We start from the raw sequence: 26,484 nt of genomic DNA on the forward strand, positions 1-26,484 counted from the left end.
TACATGCAGGTGGTGCTGTGTCTGATAGATCTGCCGGTGACCATGGGGAGGAAGGCTTTGAGCAAAAGCCAGATCGCCATCATCTCTAGCCAGTTGATGTACTCCAGCTGTTCCTGACAAGACCATACTCCATGGACACAGGCTGTCCAGGGTAGCCCCCCCATCCCTCTAGGCTCGATCTGTGATAATGTTGACCCGAGGTGTAGGCTGCCAGGAGGGCCTGCCTATCCACAGGTTGGTGTCTGTACCCCACCAGACTAGATCCTGGTGGAGATGTTGTGGTATGCCGACTTGCTCTGCCTGAGATCCCTTCTCCCGATTCCAGGAGGCCGAGAAGTGAAGCTGCAGGCTCCTCATTTTGAGCTTTGCATATGGCACTGTGAGAAGACATGACGTCATTACTCCCAACAGGTGTTGGAACCAGCACACCGAGATCGTTGCTCTGCTGAGAAAATGCCCCATGGTCCTCTTGATAGCTGTGATCTTGTCCTCTGAGGGGGAAGATCCTCTTGGTCCTAGTGTCCCATATAAGACCTAGGAAGGTCAGTGTGTGTGTGTGTGTGTGGGCACTGACTTTTTGAGATAGATATAACATCACACCTCATATAGTGTGTCCATGAGGGCGGAGGCTGTGTTGTACTGCCTCCGGAGACCACAACCTGACTAGCCAGTCATCTAGGTATGGATAAATGTGGTGGCTCTGTGCCCAGAGTAGAGCTAGTACTGTATTCATTAGTCTTGTAAAGACCCTGAGGGCCGAATTGAGTCCAAAGGGTAGAATCTTGTATTGAAAGTGAAAACCCATGATCCCGAACCTCAGGAAGAAACGATGAGGTTCCCAAATTGAGACGTATAGGTTGTTAATGTTAAGGATATTTGTACCGCGCACTATCACCACCGGAGCGGCGCTCTGGTGGATCTGAAACAAAAGTAGGTAGGTTAGGCGTGTTAATAGGACAGAGTTTGGAGAAGAGCAAGGGAGCTGTGAAGTACTGTTGGCAGCTTCATTTCGGTTAACACTGTTTGCCGTGCATATTGGTGTGGTATTCGGTTCTGAGTCTGTCGTGTGCTGTTGTGTGGGGGTCTGTGTGGTGTGTTTGTTGTTGCAGTGTGGTGAAGTGCGTGCGGGTTGCTGCAGTTTTAAGGAGGTGTGGTTGTGTTTGATTAGAGTGTGAGAGGTGTGTGAGGAGTGGTGAGGTTTTTAGTCGTTTTTTGGGGTTGGTTAGTAGTCTTGTTAGGAGAAATACACACCCCCTATTGTGTCTCCTTCGTGATTTAGAGAAGGTGGTTTCCTTTGGTGATTAAGTTTAAGCATGATAAGGCTGTCTCATCTCTGTCATTATGCTAAGTCAGCTAGTCTTTGTGTTTCCATATTCGTATTTGGCCAGCCCTTTAATCCCAGTTTCTCTTTGTTGCATCCTAGTCCTTTCGGATCGATTTACTTGCGAACTACGCCCGTACCCTACGCCCTTTCTGAGTGGCTAAGGTTGTTGGTAGTGCTGGGCATGTATGCTATTCTTCTGTCCTCAAGGGGTTATCGCTTGCGTTCTGTTCTACCTAGCATCATCTCTCTTGTTCTTGTATGGGTTTCCCTTAGTCGGTCTGGGTGTTGTCTGTGCCATCATATATTCTATCCGTCTGTTCTTTGCGTTTCCTGTTTGACTGTTTTAGTTGTTTCAATTTGGTTCCGAGGTGTTGAAGAGCCAGGTTTTAAGAGGTTTTCTACATTTTAGGTGGTCTTTGGTGTTTCTCATTTCTTTTGGGAGGTTGTTCCAGGTTTTTTGCTGCTAGGTGGGAGAATGAGCCCCCTAGCTTTTTCCTGACGTTTAGTTTGGTTCCAGGCGGATTTCATTGCTTGATCTGAGGAGTCTCGTTGGCTTGTAGATTGTCATTTTCTTTTGTAGGAATTGAGCACCCTGTCCGCTGATTGCCCTGTGTGTTATGCACATTGTTTTGAACGTGACACAATGTTTGATTGGGAGCCAATATAGTATTTTTAGCGCTGGAATGATGTGGTCTCTTCTGGATAGTTTGAGGAGGAGTCTAGCTGCTGCATTTTGGATGTGTTGTAATTTCTTTAGGAGGTATTCTGACATCCCCAGGTAGAGGCTGTTTGCGTAGTCGATTCTTGACATGAGAGCGACGATTGTCAGTGTTTTGTGGGTGAAGGAGAGGAAAGGCAGGATTCTTCTTGTGGAGTGAAGGAGGAAGAAGCATTTCTTAATTATTGCGTTTACTTGTGGTTCTAAGTTGTTAGCGTTCACCCAGTCAAAGATTTCTTTTAGACATTATACTAGGGTTGAGTGATCAGCTGGTGTATCTTCGATTTTGTAGATGATTGGAGTATCGTCTGCGTAGTTGTAGCATGTAATGTTGTATTTTTTAAAGATCTTGATGAATGGAGTCTGGTAGATGATGAATTATAGTGGCGATAGTGAGGATCCTTGTGGTACTCCACAATCGTTGACTCGTGCAGTAGATTTGTAGGGTTTTATACATAGTTTGTTCATTCTGCTAGGAATGATTTAATCCAGAGTAGTGCCATGTCTGTTATATATATATATCTTCTAATCGTTTGATTAGGGTGCCATGGCTTACTGTGTCGAAAGCTGCAGAGAGGTCGAGCAGAATCAGGGCAGAGGTTGTGTTGGAGTTTGCATTTGTTTTTAGGTCGTCCCATATGGATAGCAGTGGATAGTAGTGCGATTCTGTTCCTCTTGCGGGTCTGATATTGACTTGTGCTTGGTCTAGCAGCTACATGTTCTTGGGTTAATTCGTATACGTAGGTTTTTAGGAGTTTAGCCGGGTAGGGAATGTTTGAAATCTGTCTGTAGTTGGAGGACTTCCATGACGCCACTTTTTTTTTTTTTTTTTAAAAAGTGTCTATGCTTATTTGAAGGATTGTGGTACAGTCCCTGTTGTGCAGAAAAGATTCAAGAGGTTTCTGCAATATTCTGATGGCTATCCTTGTGCGAGGATTGATTTGTAGATGTCAGGGGGGCAGGGATCCATGGGTGATCATGCTCTCGCTGCGTTTTACCAGCTTGACAAATGTGTCTGATATTTCCAGGAAGGTTTGGAGTTTGTGCTGTGGCTCCTCGTCAGTTCCGGTTGGTTTAGTGTTAGGGTTGGTCTGTTTTGTATGATGTGTTGGATGTCATCTATTTTGTTTTTGAAATGGTCTGCCAAATTGTTGCATAGTTTCTGTGAGGGTATTGGAGTGTTGTTGCAACCTGGTGAGTTTCTCATTTCGTTTATGATGTTGAACATTCCTTTTTGTGTGTTGTTGGCATTGGTGATTCTGCCATCATAATGCCTTTTATTTGCCTTTTGAATTTCCTTCTTATATGATCGGATTGGTCTCTGGAGCTGGGTTTTCTTATCTTGGTCGCATTCTTTCCTCCATTCCAATTCCAGCTTCTTGTTTGTTTTTCTTTTTCATGGTGTTTAGTAGTATGGTGAACCATTTTGCCATCGCTCTTTTCCTTGAGGGGGTAAACTGTTTTTTTCTGGGGAGATGTTTTCGATTGTATCAGCAATCCATTTGTGGAGTATCCAGTTCTGCTGTTGAAGGTTTGGTCATCTCCAGTTGTTCCATTAGGTTGCTTGCTTTGACGGTTTTCCAGTTTCTTTTTATGGTAGTTGGGAGCTTGGGGGGTGGGGGGCTGAATGCTGACTTTGGTTAGTAGTGTGATACGAATGGAATGATGAGATGGTCATTCCAAAGTATTTCTATCAGTGGTGGTAAATTTTTTCTTGGCAAAGATTGCATCAAGGGTGTGTCCTGCCGAGTGTGTTGCCCTTTTGACCAAATGTTGTAGTTTCATGGTTGTTAGCTGTCCAATTAGTGAGTTTTCAGAGTTTGCGTGTTTTTCTTTGAACCAAATGTTGGAAGTCCCCCAGGATTATCAGCTGCATGTGTTGGATGGCTATGTTGGTGATGGCTTCTATGAAGTTGTTGACGAAGGTTGCATCGTATGTCGGTAGTCTGTAAACCAGTATGAATTTAATGTTTGTTTTTGGATTCGCCGATAGATGTATGATCATGGATTCACAGTTTATGATGTTAAGAGGTTTGTCTGTTTTTACTTTCAGGTGATCTTTGAATGCTATTGCGAGGCCTCCTTTTTATTTTTCCTGGTTAACTGAAGGCATTTGAAGTTGGTGGAGAGGCAGCTTTGGAGTATGATTTTGTAGTTGTCATCCAGCCATGTTTCTGTGATAAATAGGATGTCGATACCGTTGTCGCAGAGAAGGTCGAAGTTCTCTGTTGAGTGTTTTGACATGGATCTTGCGTTTATTAAGTTGCAGTGGATTTGTAAGGTATAGTTTGGTTTTTGCTTTATTGTCGCATTGTCTTCTGACTGGAGTTTAGGTTTCCTTTCAAGTCCATCTCTAGTTGAGGTGTTGGTACAGTGGAGTCTGTCATTGAAAAGCTCTTCTAGGTTCAGTCCTGGGTATTTGTTTTCATCGGGCTCCTCTTCTAAATTTTGTGGCTGTCGAGCGGAGGGTCCTCTTGTTTTGCTGATGTGCGTCGATTATGTTCTTGTTATCTCTAGCTTTGTCTGTTCTTCTGCGTGGTTGCGTTTGGATGTTGGTCATTCTTGATTTGTATGTTGGGTCAGTTCATTCCGATGAGTGGTTATTTCCTAGGTATGGAGTTAAGTAAAGGGATTTATCTTCTCTCAGCGCCAGGTTATCGTTCTTGTGTGTGGGAGTGTGTTCTGCAGTTGTGAGTCTTCGGTGGTGTTCAGTTGAGTTTGTTCTTTCTGCTCTTTTCTTTCCTTTGGTCCAATTAATTTTCGCGCCATTTTAAGTTGAGCGTATTTCTGGTTGGTTTTGTTTGGTTCATTGTTGCAGAGTCGGTCTTTTGTGCTTTTGGTCCGGCTGTCTTCTGGTGTTGGACTGGGTGTGGGGGGGAATTGTCCGATAAAAGATTGGGCTGTGTCTGTTGGGGGTTGTCTAATCGGGTAATATCGCTAGGGTTATTCTGTCACTGTCTCGAGTTTGGGGCGGTCTGGTTAGGGAGGTCTATTACGTTCTATATCACTAGGGTATTTCAGTGGCTGTCCCTAATGTGGCTCTGCTTGGAAGAGACTTGCAGCAACAATCTATGTGGTGCGACGCAGGGTACTGTTCACAGCACCATCTCAGAAAGTCGGGGCCAATGATCACAGTACCATCTCTATGTAGCGGGGGCTAATACTCACAGGGCTATCACAATGTGGAACCCTCTAGATACGGTTTAGGGGCCTTAACAACTCTCTAATGGTGCGAAGCAGGCCAGCATCCACAGAGCCATCCCAGTGTGGTTCAGGCCAATAGTCACAGTACTATCCCAGTGTGGGACAGGGAGATAATCACTGTGCCATCCTCGAAAGGCACAAGCTAGTAATCCCAGTACTGTTCATATTGTCGTGTTCTCCAGATGTGATTCAAATCCATATCCACAAATCTGTATGGGTGCTGCAGAGGCCAATAATTACAGTACTATCCCAGAGAGGCACAAGCTAATAATCCTGGTATTATCCTAGAAAGGCACAAGCTGGTAATTGCAATACTGTTCTATTGTGCTATTTTCTAGATGTGTTTCAAGTCAATATGCGCTAATCTCCAAGGGTGCGGCACAGTCTAATAAACATGGTATCCTAGAGAGGTACAAGCTAGTAATCACGGCACTGTCCTAGAGAGACACAGGCTAAGACTCACAGAAGTATCCCAGAAAGGCACAAACATAATTACAGTTCTAACCTAGAAGGCAAAGTTAATAGTGACAGTACTATTTTAGAAAGGGACAGGTCAATAAACACCATACTATTCTATTGTGGTGTTTTCTAGATGTGATTCATGTCAGTATGTTATAATCTCTAAGGGTGCGGCGCAGTCCAATAGTCAAAGTACTATCCTAGAAGGAACAAGCTAATGATCACAGTACGATCCTCCTAGAAAGAACAAGCTAATAATAGTAAGTAGGAATCCTTCAGATCCAGGGAGCACATCCAGTCTCCCACACACAAGGTCTCCGCAATGAAGGCTGGGGTAATCATCTTGAACTTTGAGGAGAAAATAAAGTTTCAAGGAAGAAAGGTCCAACACAACTCTCAGGCCAGCCTGGTCCTTTTTGTGTATGGCAAACATTCATGAATAGAAGCCCTTGCTTCGCTGTGAGGCTGTGACTTCCTCCACTGCCTGGCTCGCTGCAAGCAAGCAGATTTCTGTCAACAGAGTTGCCGTAACAATCTGCGGGAGGGGAGGAAGGAGGAAACAGGAATTGGTAGCCAGAAGCCCATGGATACCACTGAGAGGTTCTTCGGGTCCGTGAACCTTTTCCGCCAGGAGTGTACGTCGTGAAGGGCAAGCCTGCCCCCACCAGAGACCTGTGGATCTGGATGGACCTATCAGAACTTTTCTCCCTCTGAGGCTGTTGCTGCGGAGGGGGGACTGGAAAAACCCCTTGTTAGCCGCCTTGTGCTGCTTGCTAGGGGATCTATCTGGTTGTCTGGACCGTCTCTTCTGGAAGCCCCTAAAGACTCCGAAGGCCTGACCTTTGTCTGAGCACTGGTGTGTTTGGCTGTAGGGCTTGGGTGTGCACTTAGTTAGAATAAAGATTTCGCTGTCTGGGAGCCATTCTTTTTCTTGTCGAGTTCCTCATCTGTTGTCGAATGCAACAAGTGCCTCCCCTCGAAAGGCAGGTCGAGTATGCACTCCTGCACATCAGGGTTGAATTTTGTTGCCTTGAGCCAGGCTGTCCTTCTCATATCGGTGGCAATACATATGGGCTCGGCCTGAGGTGTCAATGTGGGCCACAGTGGACTCAAATATATCCTGGGACACAATTTTGGCCTCCGCCAACCCGGCCTTGAACCGTGCTCGGCTATGGCAGGGAGCTCTGTAAGGAAATCTGCAATCTCCCGCCACAGCTTCTGATTGAGAGCCGCCAACATGGCGTCAGGGTTAGCCGGACGCAGGTGGAGAGTGGCGTTTGAGTATATTTTCTTTCCAAACGCTTCCAAGAGCTTTTCCTTCTTGCCCATGAGTGCAGATGCTGAAGCCGCCGAGTAAGACTGGTATGGAATATAGTGATGCAGCGGCTATCACTGAGGAGTGCAGTTGGGGGCGCACCGACAATAGGAGGGAACCCACTCCCGTTTGCCTGTACTTCGCATCGAGATGCTTGTTGGTAGGTTGGGTAGAGTGTGGCTTGACCCAGCCTTTTTGGCCTTTCTGAAGTGGGATTCCAGTTCCAGTAGGAGGATGTAGCATAAGTACCTCAGCCAGGACTCCTGCCTCAGGTTGTTCCACCTGTGGCTGCGGGATGCCAAGGTACTCAGCCAGACCCACCAGCCTCTCATGGAATGCTTTGGCTGACGGTGGAGTGTCCGGGTCTTCCTCCTCGTCTGTGTCCACAGTTGTGTCCTGCGGATCTGGGGGAGCAGGAGTGCCGGAGGCTGCTGAGGGGGCTAAGCTGGTTGCTGAGCTGCTGTGATTGAGGCAGGCGTGGGAGCCAGGGGCTGAGCTGGAACCAGGGCCGGTACCGCAGTGGGTGCTTGTGACTGTACCGCAAGGAGCATGTCCTTGATTACGTCCCTGAGGATGGTACCCATCTGTGGTGATCTCATGAGGATGAGGAACTTCTCAAAGAACCTGTCCTCGCATGCAGGAGGGGTGCCTAATGGGATAGAAGCGCTCGGGGCATAGGGTTTTGGCCCTGAGGCTACGGTGTCCTGGGCATGCCCTGTCTCGCCAAGTTGGGGGATGCATACCTTCCCTGGGAAGCGGAGGGATAGGATGTGGACCTGGTGATCGGTGTTGCCCAAGCCCACCTGATAGCACGCTCCCCTGCCTGATCTCCGAGCGGGAAAGGTACCGGGTGAGCCACCATTTTGTCTTGCTCCGCGCCAGAGTCATGGTGCTTGCTGAGCTGGGTCCGGTCTCCACCTGTATGCTGAAAAGCGATGGTTGTGACCTTCCCTGCACCTCAGGTCGAGACCTGGTAGACGGAGTGCCCTCAGCCATGGTGCCGGTAGTGCTGCGTACAGGCGCCCCCCTCAGACATTGGTCCGGCACTAGGGCGAGCCCCTCAGGTTGGGAACCAGTAATAGACCCTTGCAGCACCTCAGCGGTAGCACTGGTAGGATCTTGCGACCCCTCAGACGGTAGTTGGAGTAGCCTCTGTCTTCCTGCTGGGTTAAGAACCTCAAAAGGTACCTCCCGCTTGGGTGCTTCCTTGCAGGGTGCAGAGGAAATAGGGCACCTACCTTGGGCCTGCTCTTCCTTCTCACATATGCTTTAAGGTCCTCTGGGGGGAATCCTTTGAAGATCTCCCTCAACCTAGCTAGCAGATTCTTCAGAGCACACGGAGTCAAGGCGTTGCACGTGGTACAGCCGCCCCAGCCGTTGTCTGGCCCAAGGCACTGGAGGCAGAGTGCCTGAGGTTTGGATGTTGGGAAGGGACCCTCACAGACTGGACACCTGCTGAAGCCCGCCGTCATCGAGACGCGCCGAGGAGGAGCGTGGCAACAGAGGACAGAGCAGTACCCGACAATTGGAAGAAAAAAAGAAAAAGAATATTTCTTCCAGGGAAGTGAGCGTGGAATTACAAGGCCGGAGCCCTAACCCAGGTGCGCTGGTGAAAGCGGTCTGTTCGCGTCGACGTGGAAAAGAGGACTTGGGAGTGGCGCGAGTGGGCAGAGTCAAGGAGTACATGCTCCCAAGGCCGCACATCTAAATTTAAAGGGGAAGATGATTTTTCTGGTGAACAAGGTTCTGTCTCCCATCCCTAGTGAGGAACGCCCGTACAATATGGAGGAAAGGGGACGGGGCATAGGATTAATTAGGGATATCTGTAGGGTTCTTTTTTTAAAACTTTTATTTATTGTGTGCTAAGAGTACAACAGAATCAGAGATCAACTTTTTCATAACAGCAAGTACATTTTGACAAACATTGTTAACCGTACAGAGATTACAGCATAACATATAAAATAGAACATAATGAAGGAGGGAATGTGGTCACAGCAATACGATAGGACAGGCACTGGGTATGTGGGTCCTTCGGCACAAGATGCCCATAAAACTGTTTATCGGGGTCTTGAGTTAACAGATAACTGCAAAAGGGGGGCCATATGTCTCTGGGTTTGCCATTATAGAACTGCAATAAGGACCACTGTTCTTCAATGTCTGATTCCCATGTGACTGCGCGCAGCCACTGCGTCACTGTGGGGGTGGTAGGGTGGAGCCAGAGCAGCAAGATTTCACGGGTAGCTAAAAGCAAACAGAGGGTAGCCATTTGCGATAATTGCATGGTAATTGGTCATTTAGGTGCAACAGACATCGTAATGGGGTAGGCTCAATAGTCCTGTTGAAGATTTACGACATGGGTCTCGCAAACCCCTCTCCAGTAGTCCCCCCCCCCAGCCTGGGACTGCTCCAAAGCATGTGAAAGTATCCGGCATTCTCGGCATGACATCTGGGGCAGTGATTGGTATGGGACTGGGAGAATAGATGCAATCTGGCCAGGGTATAATGAAATCTGCGTAATACTTAAATTGTATTAGTCGGAAACTAAAGTTGAAGGACACTGCCCGGGTCTGTGAACACATGGATTCCCAGATTTTGTCTCTGATGGTAATTCCGAGATCCCTGGCCCAGGCGTTTTACCAATGCTGTACCCTTACAGTTCTGCAGTGCATTGTGTAGTGTAGTTACTAGTCTTTGTGCAGTGGTCCCCCTCATTACAGTTTCTAGTATCGGTTCATTAGGTGGTTGTATGGGGAACTTGGACCAGGTTTTTTGGAGGCTCGGCGAAGCCCTGCGTATTGCAACCGTCGTTGCCCACGTATACGAGGGAGGCCAGGTAAGTCTTGAAAGGAAATAAGTCTCCATCCTATACATGTCACCTATTGTTGTGTAATCGTCCGTGGCCCACCGGGTTGATTCTACCCCGGTAGTGCTGGGGAAGGAAGGGAAGAAGTTCCACATGGGAAGATCGCTGCCATAGGGGTGAGGGTTGCCCACCAACTCCCATATAAACTCCCGGGCATGTGCCTTCACCAGTGCAGGGTCCGAGGTGTCTGCGCTAATGTGTTTTGATGGTAGTCCCAATGCGCGGACATCACGTGTGCCCGCAGAGAGTCGTTCAATCTTTAGGTGTGTTTTGACGGTATCGAACCAGTAGGCCGAATATTCGAATATTGTGCCTGTGCCGCTATCCAATAATTTTCAAAGTCAGGGGCGGCAAATCCCCCCTGTGTATTTGAACGTGTTAGGGTGTCAACACTTAAGTCGAACCACCCCTGAGTGCCACATGAAGTTGTCAATCACATTTTTTTGTGAGTCGAAGAACTTCCTTCCAGGCCACAACGGAATGTTTATGAAGTAATAGCTTGGGGAGGATCATCATCTTGAGGAGAGCAACGCGACCCGCGATGGCGAGTGGGAGACTAGCCCTGGCATTGAGTTTGGCCTCTAGTTTAGGTAGATTACACCCCATTGTTGCAAATATATAGGGAGATGCTGTGCCGTGCTACCGTAACCCGAAGTATTTAATCTCTGACGGGGACCAAAAAAATCCCTTCAAGTTAGGCCGGCGGAGCAGTAGAATCAGTACGTGAGAATAATTCCGATTTGGAGCAGTTTACCCTCAGTCCCACAAAGCGCCAAAGGTGTTTACTTCCTGCATGATCGACGGCAGGTGCCGAACCGGGTTCCGGATGAATAGCAGGGTGACATCAGCATTCATTGAGATGATCGCAGGTTCCCCCGTCAGGCGGATTCCCCTAAGTGAGTGTCTACTGCGAATGGCGTCGGCCTAGTGCTCCATTACTATGGCAAACACCAGGGGGACGGGGGGGGGGGTGGGCGAGATAGTGGGCAGCCCTGGCTGGTCTCGCTGTTTATTTGGGAGTACGGGGGGAGTGGAGAGAAGACTGTTTACATTTACCCTTGGAGTGGGCATTGTGTACAAAAGGCGAACCCATGATATAAATCCTGTCCCGAAGATACATTTTTCAAGCACATCCCACATAAACTGCCATGACACTGAGTCGAAGGCCTTTTGTACGTCTAGCGATGCGGCCACTGCCTGTGCTTCAGGGTCAAGTTGTGCTATGATGTCGAATAGATGTCTTAAGTTTAGGGCCGTGGAGCGGCCGGGGACGAACCCAGACTGATCAGGGTGAACAATATGGACCATATATGGGGCCAGGCGCATTGCCAGTACTTTTGCAAAGATTTTAACATCAGAGTTTATTAGTGAGAGGGGGCGATATGATCCACATTGCTCTGGAGGTTTGCCCGTCTTAAGCAATACAATGATCATTGCATCACGGAGGGAAGGGGGAAGAATGCCTGTGGTGCATGCTTCTTCCCATAGGGAGAGCAACCTGGGAACTAAGGGGGGATTTAAAATGTTTGTAAAACTGCATTGTGAGACCGTCACGGCCAGGGGCTCTCCTAGACGGAAGGGCGTTGATGGCACAAGATACTTCATCGGGGGTGATTGGGTGATCCAGATTTAATTTGGCATACTCTGATAGTATGAATAGCGCGAGGTTAGCAAGGAACGTTGTTATTTCGGATAGTGCGGCTGTGTCGGAATTGGAGTACAGTGCGAAATAGAAAGCATGAAACACTTGGTTTGCGTTAAATGCAGAGTAGACCACCTGGCCCGACACATCTTGGATTGATGGGACCATGCTTACTTAACCATCCCTGCCAGAAGCTTCCCAGGGCGTTCTCCCTCCCAGTATTTCCAAGCGAGGCCTGGGTTATAAAGAAATGTTAGCTCCCTGTCAGCATGTCCACGGAATTTGTCAAGTTCTGTTTTAATGTCCTTTAGTATTGTGCTATCTGGCCTGGTTTTATATGCCTGTTCTAGGAGGCGTAGGTTGGATTAGCTGGATTCAATGTCCCTCCATATAGTTTTAAGTATACCAGATTTTGTCGCTAGAGCGACACCTCGTATATAAGCCTTGAAGGTTTCCCAGAGGGTTGCAAGTCTGTCCAACGAACCTGTGTTTATTTAAAAATATTCTTTTATATGTTTACCTCTATCGACCACAAAAACAGGGTCTGATGACGACTGCGGTTGGAAACGCCAGAGGCTGTGCCGTTCTACCGCGTCTCGCAGTGAAATGGTAATGGGAGAATGATCTGAGAACATCCTGGGCAGGATATCAATCAATTCAAAGAGTTTATTCGGAAACAAATTATCCATAAACAGCAATAAAAAAAAATGCATAAAACAATACAAAATTCAATCGATAAAATAACAATGACAAGGATAAAAAAACATTTCATACATGAGGTGAATAAAAAAGTGCATGTGTGAAGTGTGATTACAGTATAGGTAGTGTCCACCAAAGAGGTTCTAAAGTGGTCACACAGTTTTCAATGTTTGCTCAGGTTTTGCGAAATAATTTTAGTTCTCCGATACCCGGCCTTTCTCAGGTAGTCCACTGAGCCCGAAGCCACTGGCAACATAGCAGCAAAAAAGCAAATAACAAGGCGCGCCTTGCCTGTGTTATGCCTGTAGGCCTAAGTAGTGGCAATAGTGTTTTCCTTCCCAGGTCTATATAAATTGGACAGAACACCACAAAATGTAAAAGGTCCTCCAGGGGCCACTGGCAGCATGGACAAGCTATAGGCTGAAAATTGTTGGACCAGCTTTTGGTTTGTGCCCCAAGCCAGAGGGAAATAGTTAGGTGGACGATTAGTGTGTCCGACACCCACCATAGATCTATTCGGGAGTGCGAGTCGTAGACAGTGGAATAGAATGAATACTTGCGCAGCGTAAGTTGGAGTGTCCTCCCATCCCCTTATCACCCATGGTCTGCTGCAGTATCTGGACAGATTTCTGAGATGCCGGGTCTAGAGCCAGACCGATCAAGGGTAACGTTCATTATGGAGTTAAAGTCAATGCCACATATCACAGGAACCAGGGGGGGGGGTAGAGTGCGAGTAGACATAATAGCTCAGCATAAAACTCAGGGACATCGATATTTGGGCCGTACACATGGAGCAATAAGAGTTCTCGGCCTAGAAGGGTATCCCGGAGTAGCACATATCGCCCCAGGGGGTCCAGGTGTGATGTGATGCAAGTGAAATGCAGCGATATGTGGACAACTATCAGGACACCCCTACTCTGGGAAGAATATGCAGTGTAATTGCGCTGCATCCCCCAACTTATAACAAATCTTTCATTCTGCTTTGTCAATGGGTGTGTTTCTTGTAGTAATAATTTGTGGACGGGTGTTGGGTTACCAAACACCCGTACATTCCAGCTCATAAGCTTAACGGGATCAACCGCCATCCGGCCAGGGTTCCTTATAGTGTTCGGGTCTCGTCAGCCCAGCTCTCACCCTTTTATTTGGGCTGGGTGTACAAATCTCATGTTTGGTGTCAACCATTCCATACAAGTCAAGCACATTTTCTTTAACCAAAACATAACTCCCGTTCCCACGCCAAACCCTCTCCCAATCAGAGAAGTGATCATTCCCTTTAGCAGAACCCAACATCAATTGCAACATTGCATGGGGGGCCCCCCGATATCCAAATGCAGCCCAGCCTCTGCTTAACTTAAAGTGTGCATTAATCATGTTATTAGGTTCTGTTCCAAAACTGTAGAGCATCCCTAGTGGTTACAAGTGTCGACAACTAAGGTAAAAGAGGGCATAGCCCTGAGCAGCACCTTTCTTGCCATTATAGAGGTAGGATCTGCGTATTAAGGTTAGTCTCAGAGTACACGTTGATTGAGATCACCCCGGAAAGTGTTCATTCATGAATCTCATTGCCTCCTCTGGCATGGTGAAGTATACCTTGTTGCACTGCTCGATTCTTAGTTTTGCAGGAAAGAGCATGGCGTACTACACGTTGTGTTTGCAAAGCCTCTTTTTGGTGGCCATAAAGGATTTAAATTCCTGCTGTACACTCGCCACGAAATAGGGGCATAAGTGAATCCTGTTAGAGCCCAGTAGCAGCTCTCCTTTGGCTCTGGCTAATCGAAGCAAGGCATCTCGGTCTCTGTAATGAAGCACTCAGGCAATTATTGGGTGGGGCGCCGGGCTTCGGAGCCAGCGTGCAGTGTGCTCTCTCAATGGTAAAGTGCTGTGACAGCTTGGGATTGTCTAGCAAGGACAGTAGGGTGCGTTCCACGAACAACTACATTGGTTCAGTGATGTTATCTTCAGGAACTCCTATGATGATATGATGCGCTGGGATCTGGATTCGAGGTGGTCTGTCTTTTTACCAATAGAGAGCACCTGCTTTGAGAGGGAGGTGACATCTGCTCTTAGTATGCAGACCTAGTCTTCGGTGGTGGCAACTCTAGATTCCAATTCTGCGATACAGGCGTCAGATCTGTCCATGCATGACTTAATCGAACCGATTGTGCCCGTTCATATCGTCCAGTTTGGCGTGGAGGGCAGTGAATCCCTCCTGCATGTACTCCCTCATCCTATGTAGTTTGCCGGGCTCGCGACGAGTTGGTTTGCTGCATGATGCCATTTCTGCGCCGGTATTGTCCCGAGTAGGCTTGGACGCAGTTTTGGCGAACATATTGATGGAGCTCTGTTTTCTGCTGGCACCTTTAGTCAGTGTCGGCTGATGCTGTTAATACAAAGCACTGTAGTCAAAGTTACGGGGGGTCCACCTCAGTGCTTCGGGTAGGAGAGTCTTCGCAACTGGTGGGACTGTAGGGCAGGCCCTTGGAGAGGGTAAACAGGGTTATCTTCAAAGCATTCATATTTGTGCCTGTGGATTGCAAAGATTGGTCTGGAGGTCTTTAAAATTTTTTAAGGGGCGTCACACTCCAGACCAGGACCCTTGATACTTGCCCGGGATGCAGCGCACAGTCAAAACGCTTTTAGATTCAACTTTGAGAAGGCAGCCAACCCGTCTCACCCTCCCCCACACCCCAACATACACCCTGTGTCGCAATGGACCATGAACCAGGCCGTGTGTAATAATGACATTTATTTTAATTTTGAATAAAAATCAAACACATTCAATATAGGGCAGCAATCACAGTGTGGTGATAATTACACAGGAAAATGATAGAATACACTTAGTTTAACCTTCTACCACAGGAGAATGCACAATTGAAAAAACAAAATTACTATTGGGGTAGTGCATTTAAATGGCACCACAGTTAAGCATTCCCCCTGCAACACACCCTCAAACCCCTATTAATCATCTATGTGTGGGTGGAGTGGTGTAGCAAGGAGTCGGGTATACTATACAAAATTCGGATTGAAAATCCGACCTACCATCCCTGAATGGGAGGCAAAAATCGGATTGAGCTCCCTTGAAAAATGGGCAAAATGGCACTGGGAATTACTAAACAGTTGTTTTACATGTGTGGTTGAATGAATAAGGCAAGAATGCGTGTGACTGTACTAACGAGGCAAGGAAATTCCCAAGCTACAAGGCAACGTACTAACAGGCATACAGTTTAGAAAATCTACTTTGGAATGAAAAACAGTGCAGCAAAATCACGTGACACGATTGCAATTTCTTGACTTTTTTACGGGTTTAAAATAGCAAAACGGCTTGGAAAATGAGCTAAACATACCAAATCGGAATGCGGTTTTAATGCTAAGGTACAAAGGCACATCACCGGTATGATATGAAAGTGAAAGGGTGACTCTGGATGGATGACAGTATGGGGGTTTTACAGGGAAAGGAAACATAGGCTTTTTAAAATGAAACACACGGGCAACTCGGTTTTGTTAGAAAAATGATTTCTTTTAGACTAGATTGTTAAAGAAAGACACGGTATGTGAGGAGGTTACTTGCAATGGCAACCTATCCATGCCGCGTTCAGCTCTATATGGGAATTAAATTATTCAAAATAGTACTAGGGACTTCTACAACGTACTGAAATGATTAGGAAAGAATGGCGCTAACACATGGAGATTAACACAGATTTTCGTAAGGACAGGATACACAAAGGATTCTGACAATTTAAGAATGTACTAGGGTATTTATGGGATTTCTTATAGGGTTTGACATATGGCAAGGTGACAGAGCAAGGGATGCAGCTTTTTGGTTACTGAGGAAGGGAAATACATTAGAAAGATCCATGAATGGGGTGGTTTGGACAGCGAACCGGGTTTCTGCACAGCGAGGCAAGATCTTGTCCTGCGCAGCGGCGGGCTCTCCTGGAGGGGACAGCTGGGCCTAGTCAGGTCACTGTAGACAGCGAGGTGCATCAGCTGGGCAAAACGGGTAGCAGGGCAAAAGCCGGTGTGGTCATTGGATATCCCAAAAAGGGTTCCGCCGCCTTTCCCCCGTCCTCCCTGAATTATTGGGATTGTTGTAGGGTTTAATTCTAGATTAGAGGTTCAGCCTGGGTAAGAGGTTCTGCTCTCTGCTACCCCTGGCCTGGCACTGGAATCTGGAATCTTGCAGGATGAATGTGGAATGTCTGGTCCCTGGATGTTGATTTATGAATGCTGGATTTTCTTAAATCTTTGATTTTTGAATGTCCCGACTCCACCTAAGCTTCCTGCTTATAAAGGCCGGATGACAGAATATTTTTACGATGTGGGCAGAACTAAGCTAGACCTACCTCTAAGAATCGGATAGGTTAGCCTGTGGATGTCGCCGTCTCCTTGTCAGCAGATTGGACTGAAGGCAGTGACTCATTTTAGTGTGTGTTTTTTCACAATGTGCTTTGTTCTACCAAAGTTACTTTTGCCAAAATCAGTTATGGAGCAAAACACTTATATTTACAAATGTCATCAGGAAAATTAGATGGGCAGATTCCATATTTCACAAGGGACATTTCTGTCAAAACGCCAATTTTGTGTGATATGGGGTTTTTTCTCCTGGCATTCTTTCGTGATTTCTATGAAAAATACTTTATCAACCATCCTACAAATCAATATACATAAGCCTAACAGCACTGGGCATATTTGCATTCGAGTTTTCTAACTGTAGCATGTGCGCTTCCCCCAGAATATACACTTTAATGCAGTTTGTGTCCCCCAAATGCTAGGATAATCCGCAATGTCTTATATTCATGGCGCACAAATTACATTCAAGCTGTCAAAATTTTACATTACTGCTTCTTTAGATTACTGAAATGAACAAGTTACTTATGAACTGGTAACTTTCTTTCGACTGGATGTTCCTCCAACATATTCTATATCTTTGACATGTAATGTCCACAGCTGTGCACTTCGGAAACTTTTTCAATAGAGGGCGTCCTGCGTCAATGACATACGGTCGATGTCCCTCGAAGGCCTCCGTCGAGGGCGACGTCACAGGATGTTTTAAATAGGACGCACGGCACCCATAGCCTCAGTTTAAGATTTTTTCCCTCAGAACGTGTGGCACCAGTCTTATGCCTGCTTGACTGCACTTAGCCTGGCGGAAACGGAAGCTGCAATCGCATAGGAAATTCTCCTGGGGGGCAGGCTGGGAGGGCGATGTGGAATACGTTGGAGGAACATCCAGTTGAAAGAACGTTACCAGTTGGTAAGTAGCTTTTTATTGGAATGGATTGTGTCCTCCTACATATTCCACATCTTTGACAGACTCCAAAAGCAGTACCAGTAAATGGAGGAGGGAAAAGAATTTAGAGTACCCAATTAGATTGCAGAATAAAGAACCGCCTTCCCAAAGGCCATATCCTGATCATGGATGGTATCCAGGGAATAAGGTTTAACAAAGGTGTGGATGGAAGCCCATGTAGCGGCATCTCAAATATTCCTAATAGGAACACCCCGCTGGAGGGCGGTGGAAGAAGCCATGCCCCTAATGGAATGAGCTCTCAACCCTTCAGGACAGTCCTTACCCCGCCAATCGGTAGCACTCTGTAATGGTAAGGATAATTCACCTGGACAAGGTCAGTTTGGTACAGCCTGGCCCAATTGGTGTCCAGCATATCCTACAACGAGTTGATCGTCCACTCTGACCCTGGACATCCTAGAAATGTTAAAGCTCAGAGCCCTCCTACGATCCAATCGATGAGGAGGAGGGTAGAAAGATGGAAGAACCACCTTTTGACTCAAATGATATTCAGAAACTACCTTGGGTAGAAAAGAGGGACGTACTCGCAGTACAACCCTGTCCTTGGCTGGCTTAAATGAAAGTGCCTGCAATTCACTCACTCTGCGAGCGGAAGTAACCGCAACCAAGGACAGTCTTAAAGGACAGTAATCTCAAAAGGACAAGAGTGCAAAGGTTCAAATGGAGCACCAATGAGACATTTCAAAACCAAATTCAAATCCCAAACCGGCACCTGGAAAGGGGATGGCGGGAATACATTAGTCAGTCCTTTACGAAACTGAGAAATCAAAGGAATCTTAAAGAACATTCTTCAGTCGAGCGCTTGAAGATAGACAGCACCGCCAGGTAACCTTTAATGGTACACACCTGAAGGCCCCTGTGGGCCAAAGAAAGTAAGAAAGACAAAATCATAGGAATGGAAAAAGGATCAACATCGTGATCTCTGCACCAGTCGCAGAACTTACGCCAACGGTACATGGATTTTGTTGCAGGCCGTCTGGCCGAAAGCAACACCTCCATCACGTTATCCGGGAGGTCCCAATCCTTATACCTCAACCTTTCAGATACGAAGTGTGAAGGTTGAGAGTCTTGACCTCTGGATGGAGAACCTGACCCCCGCACCCCCTGCGAGAGAGAAGATCCTCTCGGTAGGGCAGACGGCGTGGAGGGCAGATGGACATTTCTAGAAGGTCCTGGCCCAATCTGGAGCGATGAGGATTATGTGGGAACCAAACCCCCTTAACCTCTGCAACACTTGAGGAATGACGGGGACTGGAGGAAATGCGTACAGCAGTGGGAAGGACCAAACCACCATGAACGCGTCTCTAAGGCTCCTCTTGGAGTAAATTCCTTTGAGCAGAATCTCTCGCACTTCCGGTTGACACTGGTGGCGAAGAGATCCACTTGCGGGGTTCCCCAAAAGGCGAAGATCTCCTGAAGGACTTCCTGAGCCAACTACCACTCGTGGGAGACCATGCTCTGCCTGCTCAGATCATCTGCCGTCGCATTTTCGTCTCCGGCCAGATAAACTGCCGAGATCGAAATTTCCTGCTGGATGGCCCAGAACCAGAGCTGCATTGCCTCTCTGCACAATGGAAGTGACGCTACCCCCCTCATTTTGTTGAGGTAATGCATGGCGACTGTGTTGTCCGTCATGATCAGGAGACTCTCTTCCCCCGTACAGAGGGCAGAAACGCCTTCAAGGCTAGCCCGATGGCCCTCAGTTCTAACAAATTGATGTGGAGTCTGGACTCTGACGGAGACCAACGACCGCTGGCGGTTAAGTCGTTGGCATGAGTGCCCCATCCTATGAGGGAAGCATCCGTCACTACTGGCCACGGTTGCCAAAACTGTTCCCCCTCATCAGGTTCCCTTCTTCGGCCCACCACACAAGATCCTGGTAGACAGAGTGGAATCTGAACGGGATCCGACATCTTGCCGGAGAACTGTGACCACTGCATCTTGAGAGCCCACTGCAGGGATCTCATCCACAGCTGGGCTTCTGGCAGCAGAAAAATACAGGATGCCATGAGGCTGAGAAACCTTAAGAATTTGAAAGCCGGGAGACTCTGGGCATGTTGAAACTTGTGCACCATCTGCACAATGTGGTGAGCCCTTACCTTGGGAGAGAAAAACTTCCCCAATGACTAAGATGAACCATTGAACCCAACAAATCTTGGATTTAGAGTGTGGGGTCATCCAATTTCCCTTCTTTAAACTCATGTAATAGCCCTACAAGTACATGTTTCATGTCCTGCTGGACATTTCTCATAGGCCACAGTAATCTTTAGATATGTAGCAACCCGTTTTCATACTTTAAAAATGTCACCATCTATGCAGGTAGCATAAATCTTCCAAGAATCTGCCAGGGATTACCTGGAGAAATTACCCATGGAGACATTCAACCACGAATGTCGAATGTTGAATTCCCACCACTACTAATCTGTGTAAATGTGCCCACCGGGCCCTCCACTAACTTCTCCCACCAACGTTAGATTGAAATCCCCATAAACCTACCAACTAAGCTGGGTTTGAAATTGAGGGGAGATGGGAGCTATTTAGCTCTTGCTTGTACTCTAGAAGAGCCTGGTTAGCTTGAAACCAACAGCTACGTGGAGATACTTTTAGCTCCCCAGCCCAACTGATGCAGAACAAACAGCCAATGTGAATTTAACTCTGTGCATTTGGGACAATCTACATTAGAACACTCCTATACGACATTTAAAGCATAATGGGTCATATGTAATGGACAAAATGATAGGTTTCCATCTTACGTGGAAGGGAGATTTGTAGAACACTATCGACTTGCCGCTTGTTCCCCAGTGGTAGCTCCTGGTCACTGGTTAATGTAGGCTACCCAGTAGCTGCTTTTCGCTCCCATTTATACAATCTTAATTTCTAGCCCTGCTAAGCCATTCCCACACAACAATTGAATAATCCCTCCCAACAAACAGAATTCTAGACCTCTACAATCAAACATAAAAAGCCCTAGCCCATGCACCATGCCTGGCAAGGTTGCCCTCTGGACACAAATGCCGCCTTGCTCTAAACAGTGGGCACCTAGAAACAGACCATCTCCAAACGGGTCAGGGTATTTCTTACCTGTACACGTTTACACAGGGAGTTTGGTTTGATAGACTGCAGTTACGCCGAATATAGACAACTAAGAGGTCTAATATCTGCTAAACTTGAGTTCACACCTCAGATTACCGCACAGAGTGCCACCTGGTCAATGATAGAACTCTGTGCCCATGCAAACCATCCTGCTGCCACCTTGTACAATGTCCTCGTATCCAGTCGTAAGGGGGTCTCTGAACTTGCTACTATATGGGATGGTGAACTGGGTGAAGCGATAAGCCCCGACTATTGGCAGAGGTGCTGCAACAATGTCTGCTTAACAAGCATGGATTGGGGTCTGAGAGCCTCACAGACCAAACTACTTTTTAGGGCATATTGGACACCAGACTGAATCTTTAAGAGACAACTCTTAGAAAATTACCAATGCTGAAAATGCAATCGATCGGTTGGTACTCTGAGCCATCTACTTTGGTTTTGCAAGAAAACAACAGAATTCTGGGAGGGGGTGTGAGAGAGGATGTGCCTAGGGCTGGAGTGTTCAATCCCTAGAAAAGCTTCCCTTCTGATTTTTGGGGACGTCACCCAATTAAAAGACCTGTCATTTCCGAAGAATACGTGGGTATTAAGAAGCTGCATTCTTGCTAAAAAAATGATCCTGCATGTGTAGAAATCCCCCAACTGCTTCACCATTGATGACTAGGTGGAGGAACTGCTGACTGTCCACTTATGAAAGGGCCATTTATAAATAGAGAGGAGAACCGGATAAATTCAATGATCTTTGTGGTCTGTTCCTGAATAGCTCTAGTTAACTGATGTGCTATTTAAATGCTTCTTGAAATATGTGCAATTTAAAATGCTCCCTGAAATGTCTCATGAATATGATTTGGTTGCATTGCTGATTCCACAATAGTGATAAATCTTATGCATTATGCCCGCACAATTTTACTGCTGTTCCACATTGTAAGCACCGATTGTGTTTGTACAATGGTTTTAACCTATTGGTGTTATAATAAAATAAAAAGTTTTTTGTATTTTTCCTCTTTCTCAGTAACCTACCCACAAGCCTCTTTCAGTTCTGCCAAAGCACCTGGAGACCATAGAAATGGCAGAGGTGTGAAGTAGAAATCACAATAAAAAATACAAGAGAACAAAGGTATCATGAAAATGTGCTTTACAGTGGCGGCATATACCATTGGTACAGAAATCATGAATTGTGCTTTACAATGGCGATGCCGACACATACAATGTACACAGACATGAAAATGACAAGGATAATGCTTTTGAACCCATTTTCTTCACAAAATGTGTGCAGTAAAACACACCTTCTCAACCCCCTATTTACTCCCTTTAAGTCTAAATATTCAGCAGCCACCAATGATTGCGGCTATATGGTCTGTTAAGTTCAGAAATCTCTTGCCCTGGAGCAGCTGTGGTGCTCCAATACAGTCAAGCAGCTGCAGGCCCGTCGTAGTACCCTAAGGAATTCAAGAGGTCAGCAAGCCTGTGAGTACTGAGAAACAGTAATGAGGTTGATCAGAATCCTCAGAGAGTGCAAGCCCTTAGAAGAGCACAGCTTGATGAGAACCCTATTAGGGGCTAACATTTGTGTACAAAGTTGAGGGGAAGACTCAAACTGAAATCCGAGAAGTTGAATAGAGATCGAAGAAAAGCCTTGTGAATGACAGTCTGAACAAACCCAATTTTTACAAATGCAAAAACAGCTTTTTCCTGGGTAATTTCTTAAATCTCCCAAGCCGACTCATCACACTTACCTTGCTTAAGAGAGTCAGTTTAATCTCTTTGTGGGCACTGAAATTGCCCTGCTGGGCTGGTGGCTGTGGAGGAGGTGGCAGCACTGGTGGCAGCAGAGGCACTTTGCTACTCGACGTGGATTTCGGTGCTTTAGGTGTGGTTTTCTGTGATTGAGGTGGTGTCTCCTTCTTGCGCTTTTCATCTTTAACAGAATCTTCTTTTTTTGCCTTTCCTAATGAAATAGGAAATCTGAATATTTGCTTGTTGTTCTAATAATTATGTTTGATATATTGAATTAATTCAGTGGTCAGTATAAGGCAGCAAGTGTTTTAAAAATGTGCTCCTATGCTGCCTAGAGTATTCACAGCACACTTCCATGCCTCTCCTTTGTTTATAGCTCATGATTAAATGCCCACGGAGTTAGATTAAGGCGTATGTTGAACAGAATGTCATTCTTTTAATTTTGTAATTCAAATTACCTATGCAGAAATTATAAGTTACTCACCGTAATGACTAACTTATTCTTAGTCCTTAGTCCCCTTTCCTCCATACTGCATTGGCGTCCCTTCCAAGGGACGGGAGACGGAACCTTTTTCACCAGACCAGAAAAACCCTTCTTCCCCTTTAAATTTAGAGGCGCGCGGGGTTGCGGCCCTGGGAGCATGTGCTGCCCTGACTCTGCCCTCCGGCGCTACTCCTCAGTCCCCATTGACGCGTCGACAATAGACTTAACATTGCCTAATGACACCAATATTATTAGGGGAGAGGATGGTGGGACATATGGAGGAAAGGGGACTAAGAGTATGTTAGTCACTACGGTGGGTAACTTATAATTACTCTTACGTCCCGTCCCCTTTCCTCCATACTGCATGGGCGATTACAACTGAATGTAGCCTCAGGGTGGCGAGGAGACCCCCTCCTTGAGCAAATAGGTTCCTGAGAACCGCCTGTCCGAAAGCCGCATCCGATCTAGAGCCGGCATCCAAACAGTAATGCTTGCAGAAAGCCGAGGGAGTGGCCCAAGTGGCTGCCTGGCTTATGACGGGGCAAGGGACATGGTGCTGGAATGCGATGGCCGTTGCCTTGGCCTGGACTATGTGGGCATGCATGTTCGACAGAAGCGGCTTGTGCTGGCCCTCGTATGCTTCTTTGATGGTCGAGACCATCCAGCGGGATATGGAGGTCTTGGAGGCCCGATAGCCTGGTTTTGCACCTCCGAAAGTGACAAACAGGGCGTCTGATTTGCCGAAGCCCTTGGTCCTGTCAAGGTAGAATTTCAGGGCACGCCTGACATCCAGGCAGTGCAGAACTCTTCGTGCCTCGTCATTAGGATCGGCAAGAAATGTAGGAAGAACTGTTTCCTCGTTCAAATGGAAATGAGCGGCATCTTAGGCAGAAATGCTGTGTGTCCGCAGGACTACTTATCGTTGTGAAAGGTAGTATATGGTTCTGAGGCGACCAGCACCTGGATTTTACTGACTCTGCGAGCATCGGTGAGGCCGACTAGTAAGGCCGTCTTAATGGTGACCAGCCTGATGTTCGCGGGCACCATTGGCACAAAAAGTTTGTGTGCCAGGGCGCCCAAGACTACGTTCAGGTCCCACATGGGGGTGGGCGGGTAAAGCGTTGCGAACCCCGTCAAATGTTTCTTGACAATCGGATTGGAGGAGGAGAAGACCCCCTCCTCTGAGTTCCTGTAAGCCCTGATGGCACTGAGGTAAGTGCGGCAGGTGTCAACCTGTACGCCAGAGTGGGTGAGGTGCGCAGAGAAGGAGAGCACGTCGTCTAAAGTACATGCCAGGGGGTTAATTTCCTTGGAGTCTGCCCAGTGGCAGAACCTGGTCCATTTACTTTTATACTGGGCCCTGGTAACCTTGCTCATTGACTCTGTATGATTTCCAGATCAGCCTGGGAGAGGCTGAGGTGCCTTAACGTTACCTGCTCAGGAACCACGCTGTGAGGGGTAGTTTCTGTGGCACAGGTGGATGACCCTGCCCCCCCCCTGCTGCACCAGAAGATGTGCTGGGCCCGTCGAAAGGTGAATGGGTGGCATCTCCGAGAGGCTGAGCAGCTCCAAGAACCATGGACTGGCCGGCCACAATGGAGCTATTAGAATGATGTTGAGCTGGCGAGACTCCTTGATCTTGCAAATCACGATGTGAATCGGTGGAGTGGGCGGGAAGGCGTACACGGTCGTGCCCACTCTGAATCTGAAATGCGTAGCCCAGGGAGCCGGTGCCCTGTCCCTGCCACGAGGCGAACTGAGGGCACTTCTTGTTGTGCCAGGTGGCAAAGATCCACCTGGGGGAGACCCCATCTGTTGAAGATCTCCTGAATAACGAGGTTGTTTAGCTGCCACTTGTAATTGTCTGCTCCCAACCTGCTGAGCCTGTCCGCCTCCAGGTTGGATTTCGCCGGAAGGTGGACTGCCGTGAGGTAGATGTTTTCCAGGGCCCACAACCACATGCTGATTGAAAGTCTGCACAGTGGAGGGGATCTGGTGCCTCCCTGCTTGTTGACGTAGTACATGCTGGTCGAGTTATCTGTCTGGATGAGGACAACCTTGCCCCTGAAGTGCAAGGAATGCTCAGAGCGCTAGCCAGATGGTGTTCAGCTCCAACCAATTGATGTGGTATTCCGGCTCCTGTCGAGTCCAGGTGCCGTGGACCGAGACATCATCCAGGGTGGCACCATGTGAGGTCCAGGCGGATAGATGGAGGAACGTTGATCTCCGATTGAGAGCCTCGCTCCTGGTTCCATGAAGCCGCGAAGTGCAGCTGAATCCTCCTCAGTCTCATGTGTGGGACGGCTAATAGGACCGCCACCAAGAGACCCAGGAGATGCTGGTACCACCAGGCAGAGGCCACCTCTCTGCTGAGGATGTGAGTGGTGGCCCTCCTGATGGCTGAGATCTTGTCCTCCGACGGAAACACCCTCTCGGAGCACGTGTCCTGGATGAGGCCCAAGAATGTCAGTCTGCGTGGCCTGCAGCTGCGACTTCTTGAGATTGAGCGAAAAGCCCAGGGAATGGGAAGAGTGGTGAATCGCTTCCGGAGATGTAGCCCTGACAAGCCAGTTGTCGAGGTATGGGTAGATGTGGAGGCCCTGCGCTCTGAGGAGGGCAGCCACAGTATTCATGAGTCTGGTAAAGACCCTGCGGGCCGAGTTGAGGCCAAAAGGAAGGACCTTGTATTGGAAAAGGTAGCCCATGATCCTGAACCGTAGGAAAGAACGACGGGCTGACAAATTGGGACATGTAGGTACTCGTCCTTCAGATCCAGGGAGCACATCCAGTCTCCCTTGCACAATGTCTCCGCTATAAAGGCTGGTGTAACCATCTTGAATTATTTAGAGGTAAGGAGGGGTTGAGGGTGGAAAGATCCAGCACAACTCTCATGCCCGCCTGGTTCTTTTTCTGAATGGAGAAAATCCTGGAGTAAAAGCCCAAGCCTCATTGGGAGGCTGGGACTTCATCCATGGCCTGGCTCTCTACGAGCAACTGGATCTCCACCAGAAGAGTTGCTGTCCTAACTTGAGGGAGTGGAGGGGAGGAGAAGCTGGGATGGGTAGGCAGTACCCCTTGGATACTACAGAGATGATCCAGGGGTCCGTGAAATTCTGGCGCCAGAAATGTGCATGGAGCGCAAGCCTGCCCCCCACTGGAGACACGTGGAAACGGAGGGGCATGTCATGCCTTCTTTCCATCAGAGGCTGTTGCGGAGGAGGGGGACTGGAAAAAGCCCTAAATCCCCCACCCCTTTTTGTTTCTTGCACCGATCTGGAGTCAGCGAGAGGTCCGGCTGTCTGGATCTCTGTTCCTGGAAGCCGCAGAACCCTCCGTACGTACGCCCCTTGTCATAGCGCTGCTGTGACTGGGTGTACGATTTGGGCGTGGTCTTTGTCAAGATGGATAAAGACTTGGCCGTTTGTGAGCTCTTTCTTTTTGTCCAGCGCCTCGTCCGTGGTGGAATGGAAGAGGTCCCCCCTTCCCTCCTCCCTGAACGGCAGATCTAATATGCGTTCCTGGATATTCGGGTTGAATTTCGTTGCACGGAGCCAGGCTGTCCTCATGTCCATAGCGATACAGATGGCACGGCCAGGTGTCAATATGGGCCACCGTGGATTCCATGAGGTCCTGCGCCA

The 26,484-nt window shown here is 47.7% G+C and overlaps 1 protein-coding gene across 3 annotated transcripts in view; it reads right to left on the minus strand.

Annotated features, from left to right (window-relative positions):
- ZC3H18 (zinc finger CCCH-type containing 18) overlaps nt 1–26,484 on the minus strand; it is a 1,042,429-nt gene that overhangs the window by 81,642 nt on the left and 934,303 nt on the right. For all 3 annotated transcript variants that reach the window (XM_069636029.1, XM_069636019.1, XM_069636037.1), the window contains exon 15: nt 22,362–22,573. In XM_069636029.1, the coding sequence (XP_069492130.1) occupies nt 22,362–22,573 (212 nt within the window). The remainder of the gene's footprint in view (nt 1–22,361; nt 22,574–26,484) is intronic.

Source organism: Ambystoma mexicanum, chromosome 1q (genome assembly GCF_040938575.1).
Source record: "Ambystoma mexicanum isolate Mex_15411 chromosome 1q, UKY_AmexF1_1, whole genome shotgun sequence".
NCBI lineage: Eukaryota > Metazoa > Chordata > Amphibia > Caudata > Ambystomatidae > Ambystoma > Ambystoma mexicanum.